The sequence below is a fragment of the Neurospora hispaniola genome, assembly GCF_033458365.1.
Source record: "Neurospora hispaniola strain FGSC 10403 chromosome Unknown B0T23scaffold_8, whole genome shotgun sequence".
Lineage (NCBI taxonomy): Eukaryota > Fungi > Ascomycota > Sordariomycetes > Sordariales > Sordariaceae > Neurospora > Neurospora hispaniola.
In genome coordinates this window covers 1,017,771-1,040,588 of record NW_026944413.1, presented here as the reverse complement: position 1 = coordinate 1,040,588, position 22,818 = coordinate 1,017,771, and the positions used below count along the sequence as shown (strand labels likewise).

The 22,818-nt window shown below is 52.5% G+C and overlaps 5 protein-coding genes across 5 annotated transcripts; 1 reads left to right on the top strand and 4 right to left on the bottom strand.

The window, feature by feature from the left end:
• Nucleotides 1-7,075: 7,075 nt before the first annotated feature.
• Nucleotides 7,076-8,548, bottom strand: B0T23DRAFT_324499 (calcium/calmodulin-dependent protein kinase type I; the record flags this gene model as incomplete). Its single annotated transcript, XM_062835432.1, has 2 exons — nucleotides 7,076-8,302; nucleotides 8,375-8,548. The coding sequence occupies 2 exons, from the start codon at nucleotides 8,546-8,548 to the stop codon at nucleotides 7,076-7,078; spliced, it is 1,401 nt and encodes a 466-aa protein (XP_062689177.1).
• Nucleotides 8,549-9,662: 1,114 nt separating this feature from the next.
• B0T23DRAFT_229630 (GNAT acetyltransferase 2-domain-containing protein) lies at nucleotides 9,663-13,271 on the bottom strand. Its single transcript, XM_062833859.1, has 3 exons — nucleotides 13,121-13,271; nucleotides 12,948-13,048; nucleotides 9,663-12,848 (listed from the first exon to the last, which is right to left on the bottom strand). The coding sequence occupies exons 1-3, from the start codon at nucleotides 13,135-13,137 to the stop codon at nucleotides 9,778-9,780; spliced, it is 3,189 nt and encodes a 1,062-aa protein (XP_062689176.1). The 5' UTR covers nucleotides 13,138-13,271; the 3' UTR covers nucleotides 9,663-9,777.
• Nucleotides 13,272-13,423: 152 nt separating this feature from the next.
• B0T23DRAFT_388029 (uncharacterized protein) lies at nucleotides 13,424-14,629 on the bottom strand. The gene is made up of 4 exons (XM_062837726.1): nucleotides 14,586-14,629; nucleotides 14,114-14,459; nucleotides 13,783-14,043; nucleotides 13,424-13,708 (listed from the first exon to the last, which is right to left on the bottom strand). Exons 2-4 carry the CDS (start codon nucleotides 14,371-14,373, stop codon nucleotides 13,618-13,620), a joined length of 612 nt encoding a protein of 203 aa, XP_062689175.1. The 5' UTR covers nucleotides 14,374-14,459; nucleotides 14,586-14,629; the 3' UTR covers nucleotides 13,424-13,617.
• A 988-nt stretch (nucleotides 14,630-15,617) lies between these two features.
• Nucleotides 15,618-18,597, top strand: B0T23DRAFT_407545 (uncharacterized protein; the record flags this gene model as incomplete). Its single annotated transcript, XM_062839200.1, has 3 exons — nucleotides 15,618-17,052; nucleotides 17,111-17,290; nucleotides 17,411-18,597. The coding sequence occupies 3 exons, from the start codon at nucleotides 15,618-15,620 to the stop codon at nucleotides 18,595-18,597; spliced, it is 2,802 nt and encodes a 933-aa protein (XP_062689174.1).
• A 1,077-nt stretch (nucleotides 18,598-19,674) lies between these two features.
• Nucleotides 19,675-22,106, bottom strand: B0T23DRAFT_388024 (acyl-CoA dehydrogenase/oxidase). The gene is made up of 3 exons (XM_062837725.1): nucleotides 21,790-22,106; nucleotides 21,417-21,706; nucleotides 19,675-21,356 (listed from the first exon to the last, which is right to left on the bottom strand). The coding sequence occupies exons 1-3, from the start codon at nucleotides 21,902-21,904 to the stop codon at nucleotides 20,121-20,123; spliced, it is 1,641 nt and encodes a 546-aa protein (XP_062689173.1). The 5' UTR covers nucleotides 21,905-22,106; the 3' UTR covers nucleotides 19,675-20,120.
• Between the last annotated feature and the right edge of the window lie 712 nt (nucleotides 22,107-22,818).

Below are 22,818 nucleotides of genomic sequence, written 5' to 3'. Positions count from 1 at the left end.
GCGCATGACAGGCTGGTCGAGGTTTTGGTCGAGGTCGCTAATAGATACTAGGGTGTGTTGTAGTCGGCTGGAAAGTGAAGTCTTCCTTTCCTCCTCGATTTCAAGTCGAATGGAGACAAAGAGGGCTGGCTGGCTATAGGTGACGGATCGGCCGGATCGCGGAAATCGGGGTTGGGACGAGTATTTGGTGGTTGTGCGACCTTGACCTTGGATTGTGTACCAAGGGAGTGTAGTGTATAAGTAAAGACGGGAAGTAGGTAGGGGAGGCGGGGGTGAGAGGAAGGAAGCGAGGGAAGTGGTCGTGTGGCAGCGGCTGGTTTGTCCTGGTCAGCAGTCACTGCAAAAGGGCCCCTGGTGCTGCGTCCTTTTGGTGCGTTCGTTCCGGGGAGAAGGGGAGTGGGTGTGTGAGACTGGCAGCCGACGGCGGGGACGGTCCAAGGTGGGCGACGGGTTATTCATAAGGTCCGCCCCGGTAGCTGGTATGACGCCCACTCAGGCCCTGTGAAATAACGCCAAGCCCTATGGAAGGAACTCGGCAGCGCTGCTCGGGCGCTGTTTGGCCAAGCGCACCCACCGAACCCACAGGATCCCATGCCATCATGGATCAGGGACGCAGTCACGCAGTCGCCCGACTACGCTCGCCTTGTTGTAGAACATGCATCTAACCGAGTGTACATTGGATTCCATTCCTCGATTTCAAAGCATGGAAGACATGGCTATAATCGGTTGAGTTGCAAACACCATCAAGATTGCCAGGCAGTAATCATGACTCCTACAAATGAAGCTGGTGCTGACGAGCAGTGCCAAAAAAACCAATACCAACACTGCATCTGATATCATTTCTCCAACTTTCCCCAATGACAGACGGCGGGAACTGGCTGTGTAACGGAAGGCAGTCCAGCGAAACGAATGATGACGCTGATAGGTCCCGACAGGGTCATTAGACTCATGTCGATGAATGTGGCGCACCTATCTCACCAGCAGGAGAGAAAGGAAGAAGAAGAGTCCGAAAAATCCATGCGAATCATCAAAAAGTCCCAAGCCACCCGCATCTTGAACCAACAAGGCGACGAGGACGACGACAAAAACAACAACAACGGTCTTCTTGAATCTCTCCCACACCTCACAAAGACAAGACAAGGGTCCAACAAACAAGTAACATTGACCAAACCAGGTGATCCGTGCTATCCGGCACCAAGGACTCTAGCTGCGAGCTTGCGCCATCCAGCCTTTCCAACCTTTCGCAACCGTAACACCCTCGCATCCCCCTCCCACTGGTCGGCCAGTTCCTAGGTAGGTGTGATACCGAGTACATACTACCTGGTACTGTTAGGCTGCGGGAGTCTCGTCAGTTTGTGGCTACCGTTCTTCGCTTTGTACGCGGACTGTTGTCGTCGTCGTTGATGCAGGGTGTGGACTGTCCCGGGTCGGATGGGCTGCAAGGGGTCCTTGTGCTTGGTTCACGTTAATTTCCCGTTTTCAGGTTTCAACCGCAGCGCCCGGTCTTGGGCCCCGACAGCGACGAGCTCTTGTCGCGAACAAACGCCGAGCGCAAAAAGTGCACCTCGCGCTGTAACGTACTACCTCGAGGTACTTGGCGTCTCGCGCATCACTATCACCGGAGGCGCCTATCCTTCTGTCCCTGCTCCTTGGCAGGATGGCTGGTTCAGTCCCTAGTCAACTCACCGAAATTTACTGCGTGCGTGTCTTTGGAACCTCAACAACAATGGTAGCAGCGTATTGTAAAGGGCCAAGGCGGTAGGTACCGTCTGCATGTCTTGGACTTTTGTGTCCGTTACCAAGGCTCCAATCTGGGGAAACTCAAACTCCGACAGGAAATAAGACAGAGCGTTTCTTCCTTTTTTTTTTTTTTCTTCTTGTGTTGTTTGTTTCTTGCCAACCGTCTGGTTCCTTTCCAATGCAAGACGAAGATCGAAACAAAAATTTATGCAAAGGCGATCCGTAGACGGGAGGACATGGATGTAACCGCTCATCACGAGACAAGAGAAAAAATCCTCATACTCACCTCACCCATCATTTATAAGATGATCATCTCGCTCTACACTAGAAAGCATCTGGAAAAAGCGGCGAGGCAGATTTCCATATTCCAGTTTTGGTCAAAGCTCTCGCGACTCGCTCGCCCTTCTGGCCAACGTTGAAATACCAAAACCGGCGAATCAAAGCAAGGTCCAACAGCCACCAAGTCATTTCTCTTGTTCCTGCGTCGCACGTGGGTTTCTAGTCGGGCCTCTAAAGGAATCTTTTGATCTTTCTTTGATTATTCCGCTCTTCTGCATAACATTGCGGATTTCCGGGCCTCTTGTTGGGCCACCTGCCTGGCCGCCTTCTCTTGAAACACGGAGGCTTTTTCCCTACAGTAATTACCCCTGTTCGTGCATGTAATCCTGGCCGGAGGTTTGTATGCATTTAGAGGCACATATGCACCAGTGGGCACACGCCAAGACTTCCTGCCCCCCCTTAGCGTAGAAATTTTAGAGGCTTTCCAAACTGCTGGCCTACTTATAGAGCCCTAAGAGGCCCCACAAAAGGTGTTCCAGAAAGTGCATATTACACCAAAATGGCGGGCCGTCACCCATGCATTTAAGCATTTATGCAGTTGCTCATACTAAATAATTGCGGCTGGCGATTCTTAAGCATTTAGAGGGCTTTATGCACTTTCAGGTACATGCACGGGCAGGGGTAATTACTGTACTCTGCTGCACCGTCGGCGGTTAACCCCGTGCTCCGCGCTCCGTGGTACAGGGTCCGTGGTCCGTGGTCCGTGGTCCCCGCTCTCCATTGTCCGTTCTCCGGTTCCGATTATGTACTTGACCGGTGCTCATTCGGAATCAAGACTGAAATCTCGGATCTCGGTCCAATTGTACATACGTACGTACTATGTACTGCGTAGATTTCAGCTTGCATTCTCACCTTGGACGGATCGATGCTATTGAAGAACAAAAAAAAACTCTTCTCTTTCTTTTAGTTGCACACCGTACTTCGCCAGCTGCATGCAGCATGAGGCTGTCAAAAACTCCGACTTTTCTTAGTCGCTTGACCAAACATGCAACTCCCGAACCCATCGACCAATCCTGAAGGAGCGGGCACCGTTAGCTGCATTTGCTTACATGCCAACTTGGAGCCTTCCGCGCTTACATTTGTAGCACGAGTGGAGTCTCTGGGTGTCTCTGGGTCCTGGAGCGCTACCCGTAAGGAACTTTTGGAGAAATGGACAAGTCGAGGTTTTCATGCGGAAAGCTTGGCAGTTGGTATTTTATTTTCGTGGGTAATTCTCGGGTCCGTCCGCCATTGCTCCACTGGACTGGTGATTGGTCGGACGTTTTGCAAAGACAAGGGAAAGGGACTTCACATTTTTTTTGTTCGCGGAAAACTTTGATGCCGAAGATCCGCCGTTCACAAGGTTGGGAAACAATGAAAGGTACGCGAACCATGCCTGGGGGGGAGGCCAAAACGTGTGGGTGCGTGGGTCACCGTGATGGAGCAAGGGACAGCGCACCGCGGTGGTGGGCGTGATGGACTCTTTGAGCTGCAATATGAGTGCCGTTCGATTCGAGAACGCATGATCGTCTTCTGTTCGATGGGTGTTTCCCAGCTGAACTTTTCGTATTCAAATCCCGGAATGAAACCGTATCGCTGATATAGTAGGGGCTCTTGTCATGGCACCATTTATGTAGGAATTTCACCTCTGTAGCGTACAAGTCTCGATACTGGTACAAAAAATAAGGGTTTTGTGCTATGGTGCCGATTGCATGCCCAATTGTAAGAAGACTTCATACCCCCTTTTGGCCTTTTGTAACAATCAACACAATGGGAACGCCACGGGTCACCTTTAAACTTCCCTTTGTCTTTCTTTTGTGTTTTGCAATGAACCAAGTACCGCCCACATCCCGCACAAGTCCCCAAATCCAGGGTGAAGTTAAAGCCGACCAGGCCATCCCAAACATTGCCGGGCGCTTATGAACATTGACAAGCACCAGTTTCACAGCACATCCAAACTCCCACTTGGGTTTAGTGTCGAGGAAAGGCGGTCACCCGTAGCGTCTGCTCCCATCTTCCACCACCTACCTACCTACCCTGCGGATTTCCCGATCAGGTCTGTAATCTGGAGTGTTCCCTTCGCAAGTTCAAAGCCATATCTGATCGATCACCGTCGCCATCGGTCGGTCGGTCAATCAGTTTGATGTTCTCTTTCCCTGTCGTAGTTACGCCTTGCTGCCTACCAGGCTGACGGTGGATGGTGGTCGGCGAGCGGGCGAGCGACTGCTGAGACGGACGGACAGGCTTCATCCTCCCTGCCTCTCTGTCTTCTGACCTCTTTCCCATCCTGTCTTTTAGATTTTCCAGGTGGACAAGCATCTCCGCACCCATCATTCCCTGTCGCTGTAGCTATCGTGGGGGAACCTCGTCCTCACCGGGGGTTTACCCTTTTTGTATCTCCCTTTTGGGGTTTGCGTGTTTCTATTTACGTGTATTCTCCCGTGCCCTTTTCATCAGTATGGCATTGATGATGGGATAGATTAGGTTAGTGCCGTAGCGGGCACAATCGGCGGGCGGCGGGGTTATCAAGAGGACCGACCGGGTCACAAGGTGACGGGTGACCTTTTGTTAATGATGATTGATGATGTTAAACTCCGCAGTTGGGTACCAATTTTCCGAGCGCTCAGCTGTAGGGAATATCCGTGTCTGTTTGAAAATGTTTCTAGAAAGTTGAAATCGAAAGACTGGAGATTGGAAGGTTGGAAGATTGAACGGCGGTCATGGCATTGTCCTCTCTCCTTTGTTTCCCAATTGCATATGAACGCCGCCAAATTAAACAATGTGCGGATTTACACCACTTTTTACAACCTCATACAGCTTACCATTACTTCGTGTACATAGGAGACTACATTACTGTAACTCCAGCTACCTACCTGCTGAGCTTCTGTATGTGCATATACCGGTATTTACATACATACACGACACGACACCACACGACACGACACCACACGACACGACACCACACCACCGCAACAGCAAATGCAACAAGTAAATGCACTGAACAGCCGACGACCGACAGCGATGTAGCTGAACCGACAGACATGCTGTTGTACTTGAAGACGACGGACATGGAAGTCACCTCTTGCAAAGGAAAAAAAAAAAAAAAAAACGTGGTTCCGCTCCGCTAGCGTAGAGGTAGCTCCGAGAAACACCACTGCAGCACTCCACACTCACCGAAAAGGCCCGCTTACGTACACAGAAAATCTCTATCCCCGTAGCGGTAGCCGTACGTGCACTAGCTGTAGCGTCCCGATAGTTGCATAAATATCCCTAGAGGTACACTACACGCGTATGTACATCGATACCAAACTTTGATCAATGCAAAGATCAGGGATGGATGGATTGGGCCTGACCTGACCTAAGAAAGAAAAAAAAAAAAAAAGAAAAAAACCTCTGAAGCTCCCACCTGTACTAAAAAGGCCCAAGGCTTGTGAAAAGGAGTGGCTGGTATTTTGACTACTGACTGTCGGACCCCTGCAGGTCACGGCATTGATTTGATCATAACGTGTCCGTGTCCGTGAGGTGGTAACGCCGAAAATTTCACACAAGTCACTATCTAAAAGTAGTTGATGGACCTGATGATCTGTAGCATACCTACTGCGTATCTAATAAAATGGAGGAAAAAAAAAAGAAGAAAAAGTCATTCCAAATCCCGATTCAATTTTCAGGGGTTCGAGATGTGTGTTGTAGTGTATGCATTCTTCAGTTAGGAGGAGTCGGTTTTCAATCTCTGATCTTGGGGTTTGATGTGTTCTGGGGACTCTTGCTTGGCCTTGCCTTGCCTGGGGACGGCGACGCCTGCCTGCCTGCCTATATGCCTGCCAAGATGTTCCAGATGATATTATGTCGTGCAGTGAGTGTAGTGTAGTTGTATGCGTGTTGATTATTGTAAGCATGGGCTACGTATGTATGTGCTATGTGCTACTGTGTAGTCAGCGACGGCGACGACGAGTTAAATTGATTTCTTTACCTTTCAACAACCTTACTCCGCCTCGTGAACATGTACGCGGAAAGTTTTGAGGAAATTGGAATTTGTGTTTGATAGGTTGGTAGCAACTTGCCAAATGAATGAAAGCCACTCACTCAGCCTCAAAGGATCAAACAAATATTTATGCGCTTTCCGCGTATCCCAAGACTTCCAAGATGGCTAGTGCTGACCAACCTTTAAAAGTCCCAAGTTCAATAAAGTGCTGTCTGTGGCTTAGACCTTGGTAAACAGTGATGTATTCCCCTTGCGAACCCCGAGTACGCGTATGGTTATGGAGATATAAGGGCAGTGCAGCATAACCGACAAAGTTTTGGGTAGGTATCGTGTGAAGTTTTACTCCAAAATGCGAACATGCAAGAGCCCCGTCATGAGCCGCAAGCAGATGCCAAGATACCCCTGAGACGTTCGGAAGGACGCGAACACCCAACGACGACAAACTTGAACAATGGCGCCCCAAACTGTCTGCACAAAGAGAAAACAAACAAACTTTCCATTATTAGCATGTCAAAGAAGGATAGATAGAACCAAGTCAAACTAATACGTCATGAATCATTGAAGCTAGAGCTAGAAGTAAGAGGCTGGAAAGAGAGTAAAGCCTCATCTTGCATACCTAATGATCCTTGGTCCTGGATACCTGGCAATGACCTGTTGAGCTCGTACTTGTGGAGGTCCTTGATGACTTCCAGTACATACAACAAGATAAACCTCCTGATTGCTAGCAGATGCTATCTCGCTATTAACCACCCGTCTCTTTCGCCACGCCGGCAGATCCATCGCCCTTGGCATCATATTTCATCATCATCGTTGTCATCATCAGCGAGCAACGGAAGACCACCGTCCATGAAGCAAACTAGTAACTGATACTCATAAAGCAAAACGCCCGCCGGTTATTCACTTTGGTATAAAATCCCGAGAAAAAAACATTCATACTAAGCACAGAACCCGCTGATCACAAAAAGGAACTCAAAAGATTATAACAATAGAACAAAACCAACCCCATTTGTCAATGACGAAAGACCCAGAAAGTGATCATCGCTTAACACTAGTCCCATTCCACAAGCCTTTACCAGTCTCGACAACCTTATTCTCGATACTGCCCGGCCGTAGGATACTCGGCACCCCCGCATGCTGTGCAATCTGTGTGTTCCCATGCACCGGCGCTGGCGATGATGATGTTGGCGCTGGCACCGACGCATCCTTCATAAGAACATCGTCCCCGTCTCTAGAGCCTCCCTCCCCTTCCGGCTGCGTCGCGTAGCCGCTGTCCTTGGTGACATTGCTGCTCGCCGTTGACACCATGCTCGCCTCCTTCCCGAGCGTTGGGCCGAGCGCTACCGCCAATCCGTCATCCACTCCTGGGCCTCCTCCTCCACCTCCTGCTGCTGGGGGCACCGCACCCGCACCCGCTGCCGCTTTCTTCGCGGGCTCACGGCTCCTTCCGCCGTTCATGAACTGGCCCTCACGCAGCTTGTTAATAGCACGTACTGTATCGATAGCCGCATGCAGCGTCCTTCTCGCATTAAAGTTCTTCTTGACGGTCGGCAGCAGGTTAGCGCCCTTATCGGCCTCCGCACCATCGGTTCCGCGGGCCCAGCCAGCAACGAAGGGGTGCTGCAGTGCCTCGTGGGCGGTCATGCGCTTGGCCGGGTCGATAGTCAAGCACCTGCGAATAAAGTCCTTGGCGTTGTCCGAGACGCCGCGCCAGTACTCGAGTGGGGTGAAGGAGTAATCGGCATTGAGGATGGCCTGCATCTCCTCAAAGTCCGAGTCACGGTCGAAGGGGGTGTAGCCGCACAGCAGGAAGTAGGTGATGACTCCCAAAGCCCAGATGTCGACGGGCTTGCCGTGGCCGGTCTTTTTGAAGATCTCTGGGGCCATGTAGCCGGGTGTGCCGCAGGTGGTGGTCAGGACATGGAATTGCTCCTCGTCCATGATCCGGCTGAGACCAAAGTCGGCGATCAGCAGGTCGGCGTTGTCCTCGGGCGTGCGGAAGAGGAGGTTCTCGGGCTTGAGGTCGCGGTGGACGATGCCATGGTCGTGCAGGTAGGCGACGGCGGACAGGGTGGCGCGGATGAGGTCGGCGGCGTCGGATTCGTAGTAGGAGCCTTTGCGGCAGATGCGATCGAAGAGCTCGCCGCCGAGGGCGAGGTCGGTGACGAGGTAGAGGTTGTTCATGGTCTCGAAGTAGTCGACGAGGGTCAGGATGTTCTGGTGGCCCATGGACACCTTCTTGAGCACGGCGATTTCATTGCGAACCTGTAGTCTGCTGGTTAGGATAAGGTAACGGATCGCACATGGCTTTGGATGATGGAAGGAATGGCGGCGTACCATGTGTTCCCGGCCGGCCATCAGGCGCTTGTTAATCACCTTGGCCGCATAGTAGCGACCGGTGTCTATGTGTACGCATTCCTTAACGACCGAGTATGAACCAGCGCCCAAAGTCTTGCCGACTTTGTATCGACACGGCTGCACTTCCGGTTGTCGACCGTTGGCGGCACTCATGGTCGCTAATATGTAAAGGGCTTTGTTGATGGTCGATCAATGCTCGGCGTTAGGGTCCAGCTGCTACACTAGGCCGTCGCAAGAAGGGGCAATCTCGTCGAAGAAGTAGGCAGTAGTTATTCGAATGAATCTATCAAATTTGCGAATGGCTAGAGGCACCGTACTATCGGATTGAGTCGAGAGTGAGAAGCCGCGTCCGTTCTATATGCGGTCACCGATCTATTGCTGCGAGATGTATGTAGGTGGAAGGGAAGCAGTCGGGCTGCTGTGGGTTAACCGTACTTAGTTCGAGACAAGCAGGCAAATCAATACAAGGCTCGAGGTGTGACACGAAGAGGCTGCTCGCCCTAGATTGTGTCCGTTCGTAGTTTCTGTCACCGTAAGCCAACCGATCAGTCAGGATGATATACCTAGCGGGGGGTAGACCCCTCAATACGAAGGGACTGAATCTGTGGACGGGAAGGGTTCAGTTAGACCGAGACGGGGGAGGTACCTTTCACTTATCGATACGGGTGCTATAGGGTTCCTTGTCTGGCTGCCTTGTCCTCGTGATTCACATATACCCGTCGTCCTGAGCTGTTTGACAAAGAATTGCATCTGACCAAGTGCGGCTCATAATCATAAAATAATCCTCGCTATATCTACAAAAGTTGTGCAATGCCTTGTTGTTACCAGATTGTCTCAATGTCTGCTGTTAGCCGCCGCCGTATGGCCATTTCAGCTGCCCCGCATTCTCCTTACATGGTGGGTATCTCCTGGGTCTTGGCACCGTCCCGCTTTATCCAGGAGTCCAGCTCGTCGGCTAGGTCCCGTCCGGAGTCGGGGCCGGTCAACTACTCCACTTTTTTTTTAAACAACAAGCTCCTGTTCCGCGCGGAGACATCATATCCGCATCACCACCGAGTCCGTTCTCCGGAGTTCCTCACATCAACTATCGGCCTTGGCCGGAGCTATGAGCTCAATCATGATGCAACCACAGGACTCCATCTGTCGCTGTAACCGCCCGCAAACCTCATGACCATCATCCACCGTCCACATGGCCAGTACTGGAGCCTTGAACGGAACCCAAGCTGGCAAGAGGATACTGCGGGATCGCTATACCATATACCAAGAAAAATTCCCAAGAAAAATAAACAAAGCATAAATCCTAGCTCAGTTGGATAGCGGACGGCGCGTGGTAGCTGTGGGAATCATGCCGTAGACATTACCTACTCGCAGAAAGTCCATCTTCACTTCCTCTTGTCGTGTCTGACCTTCTTTCCCTTCTTGTCACCCCTGTCCCTCTTCTCGGACTTCTCCTCTTCATATACGGGCTCGGCCTTGCGCTTCTTGGTCTTGACACTGACAAGCGGGTTGGACTTTCCTTCCTTGGTAGCCTTGGCGACCCGCTTCTCAGCCTCTTTCCACTCAGCATCTCCTCCTTCGATCTCGTACTGATCCAGGGGAAGAGAGTCAATGAGCTCTCTCTGCTTGGCCCTGATGGCCTTCATGGCCTGGTCTCCACCTTCGGCAAGCTCGTCATCCAGGTTCTGGTCAAGGGGCACGAAGTTGTTCTCAATAATCTCGTCATCGTGAGCGGCAGACGCGTTCTCGGCCGAGACACCGATCTGTTGAGGCATCTCCTTGGCAATAGCACCCTCAACCAGTGACGCAAGGTGCGTGCTGATCTTGCGCATGATCTTGATGAAGATAGCCAGGAGCTGAGAGGACGGGAGAGTGAGCTCTCCAGCAATGGCATCGATCTCCTTGCGCTGGAGACCGATGGCCAGCAGAATGGCCTGCTGGAGACCGCTGAGCTGGAGGTTTGCCCTAATACGGCCCTCGAAGAAAAGCTGCGCGATGCTGGGGATAAGATCGAGAACGACATGGTAATCGAGGAGGCCATTGGCATAACTCTCAAGACGCTTGTGGTCAAAGGGCGTCAACAGCTTGTCCAACTCCGCCTTCTCCAACGGCGTAGGCTCGTTGGAAGGGTCCAGCTTGGCACCGGCACTGGCAGACTCCTCGATGGTCAACGCCAAGATGGCCGGGAACTCGCGGAACTTGTAAGACAGCAGAGAGAGGAAACGGCGGTGGAAGTCGTTGGCGAAAGCGCCCAGCCAGCTGGGGTCAGTGCCATCACCAAGAGGGCGCAACATGACGCAAGTGTGCTCGCCGGTCAAGTCGTTGGGAGTTTGCCTTAAGTATACTGGCGCAAAGGAAGCGCGCTTCCAGAATTTGTGGAGCGGTTGGGTAAGACCGTAACTGACACCAATATACTCGAGGGGCTCGGGGCGACGCTCGGCAAGCTTGGCGAAAAGGGGCGGGAGCTCGTTCATATCGCGAACCTTGATGTCGTCAAAGAGACTGGCGTTCGCAAGTTCAGCGTCCGTCACCCGGGGAGCACTCTTAGGTACGACAGTGCCAGCTTCCTCGGAAAGGTTGGCAAACTTGCCCTCGTAGTAGTCCACAAGCAGCTGAAGCGCCCTCGAGCCGTAGCCCATAGACACGTAGTCGGGATTGGTAGCGATTCTGACCACACGAGCACCAGAAAGTGAGGCGAACTCATCGTCCTGGAACTGCTGGCTGACAAGCCAGGGGATCAAATCACCCGCAGGTTGCGAGCCCCTGCTGAGGCTGTTGAGGATGCTCTGCTTGCTAATCTTACCCTCGAGAGAGACTTGGATTACACACAATGGCTCGGGTAGCCTGCCCTCAACGATAGGAGCAGTAAGAACGAAGAGCTCGTGGGCCGGAGCATCACTCATAAGCTGCAAATCGTTGGGCGAGTTCTTGTAGTGACTGGCGACATAAAGCGCAACCATCTGCTGCAGGAATTTCTCGGAAACAGGGTGGAAGGAGAAGAGGGTGTCACGGTTGACATGGAGCAGCTCGCACTGAGAGGGATCGGGACATCCCTGAGTGTTGAGCTTGGACCTGGGCAGCGTGGCGTCCAGGCAGAGGAGAGTGTTCAACCACTTCTCAACCGGATCTCCTTGGGCGTAACGGATGGGCTCAGAAAGAGTGATCTCCTTGAGCGACCGACCACCAGTGAAAACGGTCTCTGTGTCCTTAGCCGCCTTGCCACTTGTCCTGTCGACCTCAACGGCGTCCTTAACACCGGCACCAGTCCTCGACTGCTCCCTAAGCTGCTTGATAAGCTTGAGAGAGAGTGAGCGACCAGTACCCTCGTAACCGCTGATGGTGGAGGCCATGAAAACAAGATAAGGACCCATGAGCTTCTTGACGAGGGGCAGAGGGATAGCAGCAGCTTCATCGATGACGAGCAGTTCAGCCTGGCCAAGGACGTGGGCGTCTTGGGGGCGGATGTACTGGATGGTCTGGCGGTGGTTCCTGTGGATGTTGACTCTAACGATGGCCTTGTTGAACTCGGGGTTCGTCGACTGGATGATGGAGTAGTCGGCATGGTCCTTGTAGTCCAACGCGTCGAATCCCTTGAAGACAAACTCGAACAATGTCTTCAAGTTTTCTGGCGAAGGAGACGTAATAAAAATGTTGCTATAACCGTAAGCGACGGCGGCCGCAATAGCGACACCCATCGCAGCGGATTTACCACGACCACGAGCCGCAGTCAGCGTAACTGTGTTGCGCAGAGTCTTCTCCGCAATAGCATCGACGAAGGTGAGCAGCGCTTTGGCCTGGTCAGTTGTACGGGCCAGCTGGACGAGCGATCCGATGGGCTGAGTATCCTCAAGCGACTCCTTGATCTTCTCCAACTCCTTCTTTGCCGGGTTGACCTCCTCGTCGTCGGTAGGGCGTGGTAGCGCCTTGACAGCCTTGCCGCCCGAAATGGGGAGAACGTTAAGCTCGTCGTCAACAACCAAGCAGGACTCGCAGCTGCCGAGGGAAAGGATAAAGCGCTCGTTGAACCTCGCAACAACGTCGTCGTGGGCTTCGGTTCGGTATCTCGAATGTACGTCCATGGAAAGAGTGTAAAGCTGCTTCAAGCTGTTCATGCCCTTCAAGAGCAGGATAACCAAGCCGCCACCTTCGACAGTTTCGATTGTACGGGCTAGGATATTAGGCGTCATGGCCTCAAAATCTTGCAAAATGCACATGCCGTAGGTGTTACCGAGAATCTTTTCGGTTTCCTTGTAGTAGACATATCGGATATCGTTGAGGGAGATGAAGAGTTCGAAAGGGTCTTCGGAGTTGGCCTCGCGAACGCCACGCTTGATTTCCTTCTTGATCTTGTTTTCGCGCTTCTTGCGATGACTTGTGAAGCCGAGAAGCTTGCTCTTGTACGCCCAGAGGACGGACTTGTTATGCTTCATGTTCGCATTGGAGAGGATGTAGTAAACTGGAAAGCTGGACGTCAGCCATCACCGGTAGGTAGATTATCGGGGGAAGGCAGTCGCGGTCGAGGGTAGAGGATCTTGGGACGAGGGAGTCGACATACGGTGGACAATGGCCTCCTTGGAGTGGTCGCCGACGACGACGAAGAAGCTACGCTTCTTCTCCTGCATGCCATTGCGAATGAGCGCAGGAATGCGCGAGTCACTGTACGAAAAGAAAGCAATTAGTTAGCCCCGAGACACAATGAACATTGATGATAGAAGACGAAGAACTGACATGACTTTTTGTGACATGGTGAAGACTGGTGGCAGATCCGGACTGTCACACTTGTCAAGAGGAGCAAGAGAGACCCAAGTTCCTCCAACTCAAGACGGACTCGGGGCAGACAACAACAGGCAGGCGACCCGACAAGTCAAGACGGCTGGCCATCAAGGGCCCAAAAAAATTATGCCCACCGATAATTCTGCCGGGCGGTAAGATCGTTCTGGCTGCCAGCCTTACCGTTTCCAGTCAAGCGTCCTGCGGCTCTGGCAGGGACAAGGGCGATGCACGGATCACATACGTCAGGTACGGGGTCGGGGTGATAACAGAAATGATAACCGACAGAAGAGGCGTCTCATCCTCAACCTCACCTCGAGGTCACTGGTTCTTTGGGTACAAAAAGATATCAGATTCTATCATCCAGCCAGATGGTTTGGTGTGTTTTTAGATATTTGGTTTCTGTCCATTTGGATCATGCGATGCACCACTGCACAATTGTCCTAACACTTAGTTTAGTAGTCAGACCCTCCGCCCTTCCTGGACTGTTTCTTGGAGCTGAGGAATTTTTTCTCCTTCAGTCGAGTCTCTCTTGCAGTTTTCTTTCTGCAAGTGACTCCAGTGTCAGGGTGGATCTACAATACGTAAAGGATAGTTTGGATGGGCTGAAGAAAACATACAGTGCCTCATATTTACGTGCTTTGTCGGGACTCGACTCTGCGGGGACCGTCTTCGCGTACAGATTCATGAGTTCGTCATATAGCTTCTGGTGGTTCTCTGCTTGATTGGCACTTCTGCTGCGCTCGGTCTGTGCCTGTATAGTTATAGAGTCATTGCCCCTGGTATAGTATTTTGAGTGTCGAAGTTCGGCATGTAAGATCTTGGGAAGATGAGCGATGAGTTTCGAGATGGGCCATGTAGTTGTTGCTTTTGTCTCTGTCCTATTGGAAGTGTCAATCTGGATGGACAAATACCTGGCATGACAGCAGCTAACTGAAGGCTACGACTAACTTGTTTACATGCTGGCCTCCGGGCCCGCTGGAGCGTGAAAAGGAGGTGTCGCCTTGTGGAAGAGTGCTTGGGTGGAATGACTTGTGCCACCTGCGTGCTTCGGCTAGCTCTTCTGGGTCAAACCCAGCGTCAAATGCTTGATGTCGGACCAGCCGTCTACTGGTAGTCACCATCGCGGCACTTGGATTCAGGGCCCAAGCAGGGCGCATGCGGACCATGGGCGAGAGGCTGGCAAGGAGCCTCATCCTGATGCTGTTCATTGTGTCCAGGCAGCTATTTGCATCTACGACTCGGCGGAACCAAGAATTTGGTGTATTGGCAGTGGAGGCTCGGAATATGTTCTCACCTACATCGATCCGATGGTATTAATCAGTCGGGTGTAAGTGGTAGAGATAGCTCTGGGCCAGGTGCAGTGCCTGGTTTGGCCCGGCATGCGACTCCATCTGCCGGGGCCATGGACTGCACTACCTACTTAGTGTAAACCTAACACACGGCAAGGTGGAGCCCACCGTCCCCCCACTTTCATCAGTTTCCGTTGCTTTCCACTTCGTCGAGAATTTCTTGAAGTTTGGATCAGCCTTGCAGAAGCCCCACCTCTCGGAGATGCCAAGAGAGCTTCCCATCCCCCAATTTCTGTGTGTCTTCTCCCGGCATCTTCAGCCTGTCGACCCGAACGTACCGTCCTTCAATCATGGGCTTCCTTATCAAAACCTGGCTTAACCACCATTGACACATCTTTTATCTTGTCTACTCCTTCCTGTTGGCAGCTTCTTCACCTCAGCTCAAGCTCGATCTTTGCGATCCATTGAACAGTCAGCGATTTAACAGTGTGGCCCTCATCCGACACGTCCAGATAAGGCTACCTCTACACAAGTACTTAAACCTGGAAGAGTAGAACGAAGCTCCGTCCGCCGCTCTCCGCTTTTTGTTCCTCCGCTCCCTCCCTCTCTCCGCCCCGCAATTGGAGAACGCGATCGGTTCTGACTACCGTGACTTCTTTTCGCGGCTTTCCCCTTCTTCCACTTGCACTTCTGCAAACTCGTTTCTCCAAACATTGTTATTCTTTGACTTAAGTTCAGTTGCAGCTCAGCTCAACTTCTGTTTCCCATTACTTCAGGTGCATTGCCCTTCACGCAGCTACATCTCGCTGCCACACTACACTACAGCCCACTCCAAGCCATCAACCTCGTCGCCCTTGCGGTGCTGCTCTCTCCAACAAAGGTCAAAATCCACTATAGCTCTTGTCTTCTCCTCTCACCTACTTAGTTCACTTTCAGTTTGGTGATCTAGGCGAAACCTCCAAACAGCGTTTCAAGGTCCAAACCACGTTGCTCCATTTCACCAGTTACAAGCCCAAACAACTTGCTCTGGCCACCTTCACCTTCAGGGAACAAGACCTCTTGCGATCACAATCACTTTCCGTTATTGCCCCACGTCGCTACCGCTTCTCACCATCCTCGCAACAAGACCCAGCCAACCCTTCAAACTATTCTAATCCCCCTTGATGCCCGGGCAGACGCCAGAAGTTGTTGCCTCTGCCGATCTAGATCCTCTCTCGCCCAAGCCAATCGCCCTCCACAGCACCTCGCCGACCCTGGTCCCAAGGCTACAGGACCACGCTGCCGCTATTGACGCGGTAGTTGAGGAATTAACCAGTCAATTAACCAATCCGAACCTTACGTCTCAACCCTCGTACAACTCGTACATCTCGCCCGCCATGCCAGAGCCGGTCCAAGAATCTTCCGATGTGTCCGACACCATAGTAGTTGCCGGCGAGTATTCGGAAGATGATGACGACAGCCTTGATGCGTATGATGAGGACGGGCAGGAACAGGGCCAGGAGCAGGGGAACAAGCCAGAGACGGGCAGCGATGATTATGCGCACACCTTTGATTCGCCCACAGACCAAGGTGAAGGTGAGGCCGACGAGGCGCAGCCAGATGTATCAAAGGCTTCAGAAACTAAGATGAATGATTCTTCCACGCCTGAACCTTCGAAGACTCAGCCTCCCACTGCACCTGCCCCTCCTTCTGATCCTTCATCGTCTCCTCCAGCCAAAGTCACAAGCCAAACCCAGCCCCATTCTGAAGCCGAGCAGCTCCCAGCCCAGACCAACGAATCGCTTCAGTCTCTAGATGCGCCATCTGATTTCGCTCCCGCCGCCCCCCACCAGCATCTCCAAAGCTCAAATCCCGATCCTGTACCCGATGCCGCGCCCAGCGGCACTTCTTCCATGGCCGAGGTGCCTTCCGCACCAGATTCCGGCGAGATCCAAATGCCAGATGCTCCTCCTGCTCCTGATGTCCAGCCCTCTACTAGAGACTCTGCTGCCGCTTCAAATAGCCCGACCCTGGCAAATGAAGATGATGACACTGCCGTTGATATCCAGAAGCTCGTGGACAACATCACGGCCAGAGCTGCCGCATCCCCCACCACGGCTTCTGCCTCATCTGTAGCAGCTGCTTCAGCCAAACCGCCTGCCACTCAAACTTCCCAGAACGGGCCAAGCACCTTGAATGTTTCCCATTCTGCTTCGCTTCCACCTAAACCTCAAGGCGGCCTACCTGCCATCCCACCTCAGGCCCATCACTTTCATCCCCGACCCCATAACTCTGTACATGCCCAAGGCTCATCTCCCAGCGTTGGACCTGGGACACCACGTACTGCGTACATGCCACCTGGCGGCTCCGGTATCGGCAATGAAGCCATCTCATCTCTGCCTCCCATTCCACCCAATACCTTCAATAATGCTCCAACCCAACCCTACGCATCCGCGCATAACTCCCGACATCTTCCGGGGCCTGGTAACTCTCACATAAGCAACATTTATGCGCCAGCAAGCGATCAAGACTACGAAAAGTTCCTTGCCGATGAGAGGCAGTACACATTGGAGGCTAGATGGGAGCAACGATTCCCTGAAGGCTCGCGTATCTTTATTGGTAAGTGCAACACTCGCTTGTCTTGTTTGGCGGTGGCATGTACTGACCTGTAGTGTAGGTAACTTATCGTGTGAGAGAGTCTCAAAACGCGAAGTCTTCGATGTCTTTAGCAAGTTCGGACGCCTTGCACAGATCTCTCTGAAGAATGCATATGGTTTCGTACAATATCATACCATTGAGGAAGGTCTTGCTGCTATTCGCGGCTGCCGCGACGTCGAACTCGGTGGACGTGCAATCAGTAAGTGGATTTACTCCTAGCAGTTGTTACCACCAACCTTTAGGCCTGAAATTCCATCTTTTTTGTTGTGTAGGGTGTAGCGACTTGGGTGAAGATGAATGCCAGCTAACCGTCTCGAAGATTTGGAGATATCCAAGAAACAGGATCGAACTCGGAAAGAACACCCTGAGCGCGACCGTGAACGTGAGCGAGAGCGGTCGCCTGACCGCCGCTTGCCACGTGATAGCCGTATAAGAGACCGCTATGAGGCGAGGGATCCGGGCTGGCGTAGAGATGACTACCGCCCGGGTCCTGGGCGCTCACCTTCTCCTCACCGAGGAAGCCGAGACGGCCGATATGCTAGGGGCTCCAGAGACCGTGACTTTGGCCCTGGATATGACAGCCGCCGATCCAGATCGCCGCCATCAGTCCGCTATTATGATAATGGCTATCGACGCAGAGATGACAGCCCGCATCGGCGCGTGCCATCTAGCGAAGAGCTTGACATGCCTTTCCGCTACGGAGCCGATGTTCCAGATGTTCAGCTTGTCCTCCTTGGAGACGTACATAAGGAGTTCGTCTCGTGGGTTCAGAGCGTCTTCCATTCATATGGGTTGAGGACAAATGTAATTTACGCGAATCCGCGCTTTCCCCGGGAGCCGTTGATACAACGTCAGATGGTGGAAGGCGTGCATGCGGTCAGTTTTCTTGACCCTAATTCACCCAGCAAACAACAGCTCGACATTCGGGTGTTTACTCGGACCGCCACCAGCATCAACTTCGACGATTATAAGGTAACGCCGCATCAGGCTGCTGCGTTGGTGGTAGACAAGAAGCGCATCCAGCCACCGCAGCCGCCGCCTACCTACCCAGTCAACAATTATGGCCACGGGTATCGCCCAGAGGTTCCACCTCCCGTCAGCTATCCATACCAACAGCAGCCCTACGCCATCCCTCCGGCTCCGGCACCTCAAATACAGCAGCTGCCTGCCCCAGTGCAAGACATCTCGAGCGTGGTTGGTCAGCTCAACAACGAATCCCTCAGCGCACTCCTGGCCACTTTGACACAATCTCAAGGTATGGCTCCGCAACCGCCTCATCCAGCCATGCCCTATGGCGCGGCCCCGCCGGCTCCTGCAGCTGCCCAAGCTGCCCAGATCGACATCAACACTTTGCTCGGAAACCTGAGGAGCGCCGCCAATCCGGGAGCTCCAAGTTATGGCGACGTCCCAGCATATGGGGTCGGTTCTGCACCCCCGGTCCCGACGGGCTACGATGCCCAACAAGCACAAAAGCTTCTTGACCAGCTCAGACGCATTGCTCCGTAGGGCTGTGATGCTAACAATGATGCTGTTTTCAGGACACAAGTTGTCGCGTTGCACTTAGGTACTCAGAGATTCGAGGAGCTGTTATGCATCTTGACATGTGTTTTTAGTCCTTTCATAAAAGAAAAAGGAGGCTATGGATAATAGACACCCCAATCAGTATTTTACATATCACATTCTAGGATCGGATGGAGCGTGTTACAACAAAACAAACCCCTTCTTGTATTTGTATGTAAAGTGTTATTTTTTTTTCTTTCTTTTTGCCAAGCCGCCATCATGGATATGGGCACTCGTTGCTTATCGTTGTTCGGTCATTTCTCGTGGAGTTTCCACATCTTGCATTAAACCCAGCGGCATATTTCTGAATCAGCAGTGTTTTCATCGCTTGGCCTGTTATTTCTTTTTCTTCTTCTTCTTTTCCCCTTCTTATTCCTCGCATTTCCTGGGTGTCGTGGAAGCGGAAAAGCGGAAAACGGCAAAAAGGAAAGGATAGAAGAAGTCAGGACAGTTCAGGTAGAGGTGCCTAGTTTGACGACTGGGAGAAAACTAAAATTCTGTACTTGGGTTCTATTCGAATAGGCAGGCACAGGCAACGCTCAGGCAACTCAGAAAGAGGAAAGCGAAAAATAGATCACCTGTACTACCACTACTCACAAACATACAATCTCTGCTCAAGCGGTGCTGAACTGGACTCGGTAGGTTTGATGCCGCTTGTCCCCCGGTCGTGCAATGATGAATGGATGGATAGGTGAGGCTGTTCGAGAGATGGTAGAGATTTTAAAAGGAGGTGAGGAGATTAAGTGAGCTTGGTAACAACAAAAGAAGAGAGGTGAAAAGATGGTGAAGGAATCCTGAAAAAGTTAATCAAGATGGAAGTATGAGAGGAACAAGAAGAGAGGTGGGTAGAATATACAAGGAAATACGTAAAGGAAAAGGTAAACAGAGAGAGGTAGGCAGACATGAAAAAAGAGATAAAAGGAGAAAGGCACAGAGATAGCGAGGTAATCAAATGGGAAGCAGAATACCTAGCAACTCACACACTCGCTGAAACCGCATGGGATATAGGTCTCGCTGCAGTGACACTCGAGTCTGACTCCCTTTGAATTACAGCACTCACCTCAACTTCAATCCGGCCGCAATGTTCCTTGGGCCAACCGCCTACCCTACTTACATAGTACAGCACGTACCAAGCATGTCCGTTCGTCTATCACAGGATTAAATTCAACAACGAGCCAAGAACTATTCAGTCTACTGACCCATGACAAATCCTACGAACATCCATAGATGGGAAGCACTCTAACCGGACAACGCTGCCACTTCGATTTGCTCAAAAGTAAGCAGACTTATGCAGCTGTGTCTCGAGCTATCTGTAAACATACCGCATAGGAGTACAGTGTGGATAGGTATATAAAGTATAAGAGAAGCCCATGAAAGAGGAAAAAGTAATGCCAAAGAAACCGTTAACCCCAATATGCTTTTTTCCAATAAATCACACGATAAATATGATACCCCCCCTTTCCCCATCTTTAAAGCTTCATACCAGTCATCTTGGCAACGCGCAAGCTCTGCCTTATGCTAAGATCAAGCATAATCTCCTCCGAGCCACCGGGGATGGCATAAGCCCTGACATCACGGTACAGCCTCTCGACCTTGCCGCCCTGGCCACCGCGGGAGTAGGATAGACCGCCGAAAATCTGGGAGGCCTCGCGGGCGCAGAACTCAAAGGTGACGGTGGCCTGGGCCTTGAGGGAGGCGATGGCGCCGCCGAGACGGAGCATGGCCTCGGTCTCGCCCATCTTCTCGCACTGGTAGATGAGGTTCTCGAGCCAGTTGTACGAGGCCTCGATTTGGCGGGCCATGTGGGCGAGCTTGAGGCGGATGACGGGGTGCTCGATCAGCTTCTTGCCAAAGGTGCGGCGCTTGTTGGCGTACTTGACCGACTCCTCGTAGCAGACACGCGAGAAGCGCAGGCACTGGATGATGATGCCGATGCGCTCGTGGTTGAAGTTGGTCATGATGACGCGGAAGCCCTGGTTCTCCTTGCCGATCAGGTTCTCGACGGGGACCTTGACGTCCTCAAAGGTGATGTAGGTGGTGCCCGAGGACCACACACCCTGGCAGTCCATGCGGCGGGTGGACACGCCGGGGAAGTCACGCTCAATGAGCAGGAGAGAGACGCCGTTCATGCCGGGGCCGCCAGTACGCACGGCCGTAGTGAAATAGTCCGACCAGATACCGTTGGTGATCCACTTCTTCTCGCCGTTGACAATGTAGTGCTTGCCGTCCTCGGTAAGCTTGGCCTCGCAGGTGAGGTTGGCAACGTCGGAACCGGCGTCGGGCTCGGTAATGGCAAGGCAGATGCGCTTGTCACCATTGAGGATGCCGGGCAGGATACGGTCGACAAGGGGCTTCTTGCCGAACTTGACGAGGGGAGGGCAGCCGATGCCGAAGCCGCCAATGACGTTCCAAACGAAACCACCGGAGCCGGTACGAGAGAGCTCGTCGGTTACGAGCATCTCGTGGAAGAGATCCCACTTCTCGGCGGGGACGGACTTGATGGGGTTCTCGACATAGTTGCTCTGGTACTTGGTGCCCAGCAGACCGGCGAGGTAGCCGCGCTTGCCCATCTCCTTGTAGATCTCGGCAGGAACCTCCTTCTTCTCATCCCACTCGGTGACATAGGGGTCAATGGCGGTCTCGACCCACTCGCGGATCTCGGCACGGAGGGCGGCGTGAGTCTCGTTGTAGTAAGGAGAGTGGTACTAGTGGAGCAAAACAGTGAATTAGCCGAGGCACATGCAAGGAAATGGATTCCAACTTACGCTCTGGTACCAGCTGGGGTCAGCAAAGGGGATAAGCTGGCCGAAGGGCTCGAGAGCCTCGGATTGCTCGTGGGAAGAGGAGGAAGCGGTAGAAGCCTTGGGCTTGGGGGCGGCCTTGGGAGCAGGGGCCGGCGCGGCAGCGGGAGCGGGAGCAGCGGCCTTGGGCTTGCTGTCTAGGGAGCCGATCTGGAGCTTGCCCTGGTACTTCTTGAGGATGCCCTCATTGTGGTACTTCCAGAACTGCTTGGAGGCGTCCTTGCCGCCAACTCTCTGGAGGATCTTCTTGCCGCCTGTTCCGATCCACACACAATGGTCAGTTTCTAGGCTACGTCCTCGGAGTAAACAAAGGAGCGAGGTTCGCGCATAAACATACCGGGATGGTCGTCAGCGAACTTGGTGACATCGTAGACATCGCCATCAATGACAATCCAGAGCGAGTCTGGTTTGCTATGCGACGAGACGTCGGCCTGGGTGAAGATCTTGGACATGATGGACGGGTATAGTGTATAGGGAATGGGTATATGGATGAACGAGTTCAAGAAGAAAGAGAAAGAATAAGAATGGAGAGAGACGGGAAAAGATCAAGAAAATAGAGACATGAACCAAGAGGGCCACGAGGGCAGCTTTGGAAGCACAATCGATCCATATGGGGGAGAGTGTGGGGGAGTTCACTTGTCTCCTTGTCCCTTGTCACATCCATTCCACTGGCAAGCATCCCCGGTTGTGCCACAGTATGGATTCGCGCAGCCAATGGAAAAGTTGTCCTGCACGGTAAATGCGCCGAAACGGACTTTCACATGTGATCATGCCACGGAAAGCTTCCACACCGACGTCTGGTGTACACTTCATACGTTAGATTGCTTTGAAAGTTGGAGCACATGCGCGTGAGATCTGATATTGGCAGGATGATAGGATGCTGTCTGTACTCTGGTTGGTGTCTGACATCCGACAAGAATGTAAACATTGTCTGAATTTGTGGCTGCATGCTGCCAGTGTCAGTCTGATCAACTGTGAGTCGAGAATCACCAAGTCGTCTCTGCGGATGGCACGGTCGAAAAATAGATAAAGCAGCCAACTTCAAGATCCAGAAGCCATTGTCAGCTCCGACTTTACGATTTTGGAGATCCAACAGTTCGTTGGCACTGTCCGTCCTCGACTGCCCGTCTCCTGCCCGTGGGGAAGACCCCTGCGCTATGCAATCCGACCCACCTCCGCCTTCGGTATCTCATTTGACATGAAACCTCACAGTTTGATATTCAAACTTTCAACTGTCTTTGGGCGGCTTTGCTCCAAACCTCCGGTACTTATCCAAAGGAGGACGATGACGACGGCGAGGCTGGCCGTTCTCGAAATGGACTGAAATACGGGAACATGTGACACCCCCCCCCCCCCCCCCCCCCCC

Excerpts from the sequence above, each read along its gene's own strand:
- B0T23DRAFT_229630 (XM_062833859.1), bottom strand. Across the intron at positions 12,849-12,947 it reads CAAGGAGGCCATTGTCCACC|TTTACTACATCCTCTCCAAT; the intron begins GTATGTCGACTC and ends CCAGCTTTCCAG.
- B0T23DRAFT_388029 (XM_062837726.1), bottom strand. The coding sequence starts at position 14,373 with ATGAACAGCATCAGGATGAGGCTCCTTGCCAGCCTCTCGCCCATGGTC. Across the intron at positions 14,044-14,113 it reads GGAGGCCAGCATGTAAACAA|GACAGAGACAAAAGCAACAA; the intron begins GTTAGTCGTAGC and ends CACTTCCAATAG. Across the intron at positions 13,709-13,782 it reads GCACGTAAATATGAGGCACT|AAAGAAAACTGCAAGAGAGA; the intron begins GTATGTTTTCTT and ends AGTCACTTGCAG.
- B0T23DRAFT_388024 (XM_062837725.1), bottom strand. The coding sequence starts at position 21,904 with ATGTCCAAGATCTTCACCCAGGCCGACGTCTCGTCGCATAGCAAACCA. Across the intron at positions 21,707-21,789 it reads GTTCGCTGACGACCATCCCG|GCGGCAAGAAGATCCTCCAG; the intron begins GTATGTTTATGC and ends GGATCGGAACAG. Across the intron at positions 21,357-21,416 it reads ACCCCAGCTGGTACCAGAGC|TACCACTCTCCTTACTACAA; the intron begins GTAAGTTGGAAT and ends TTGCTCCACTAG.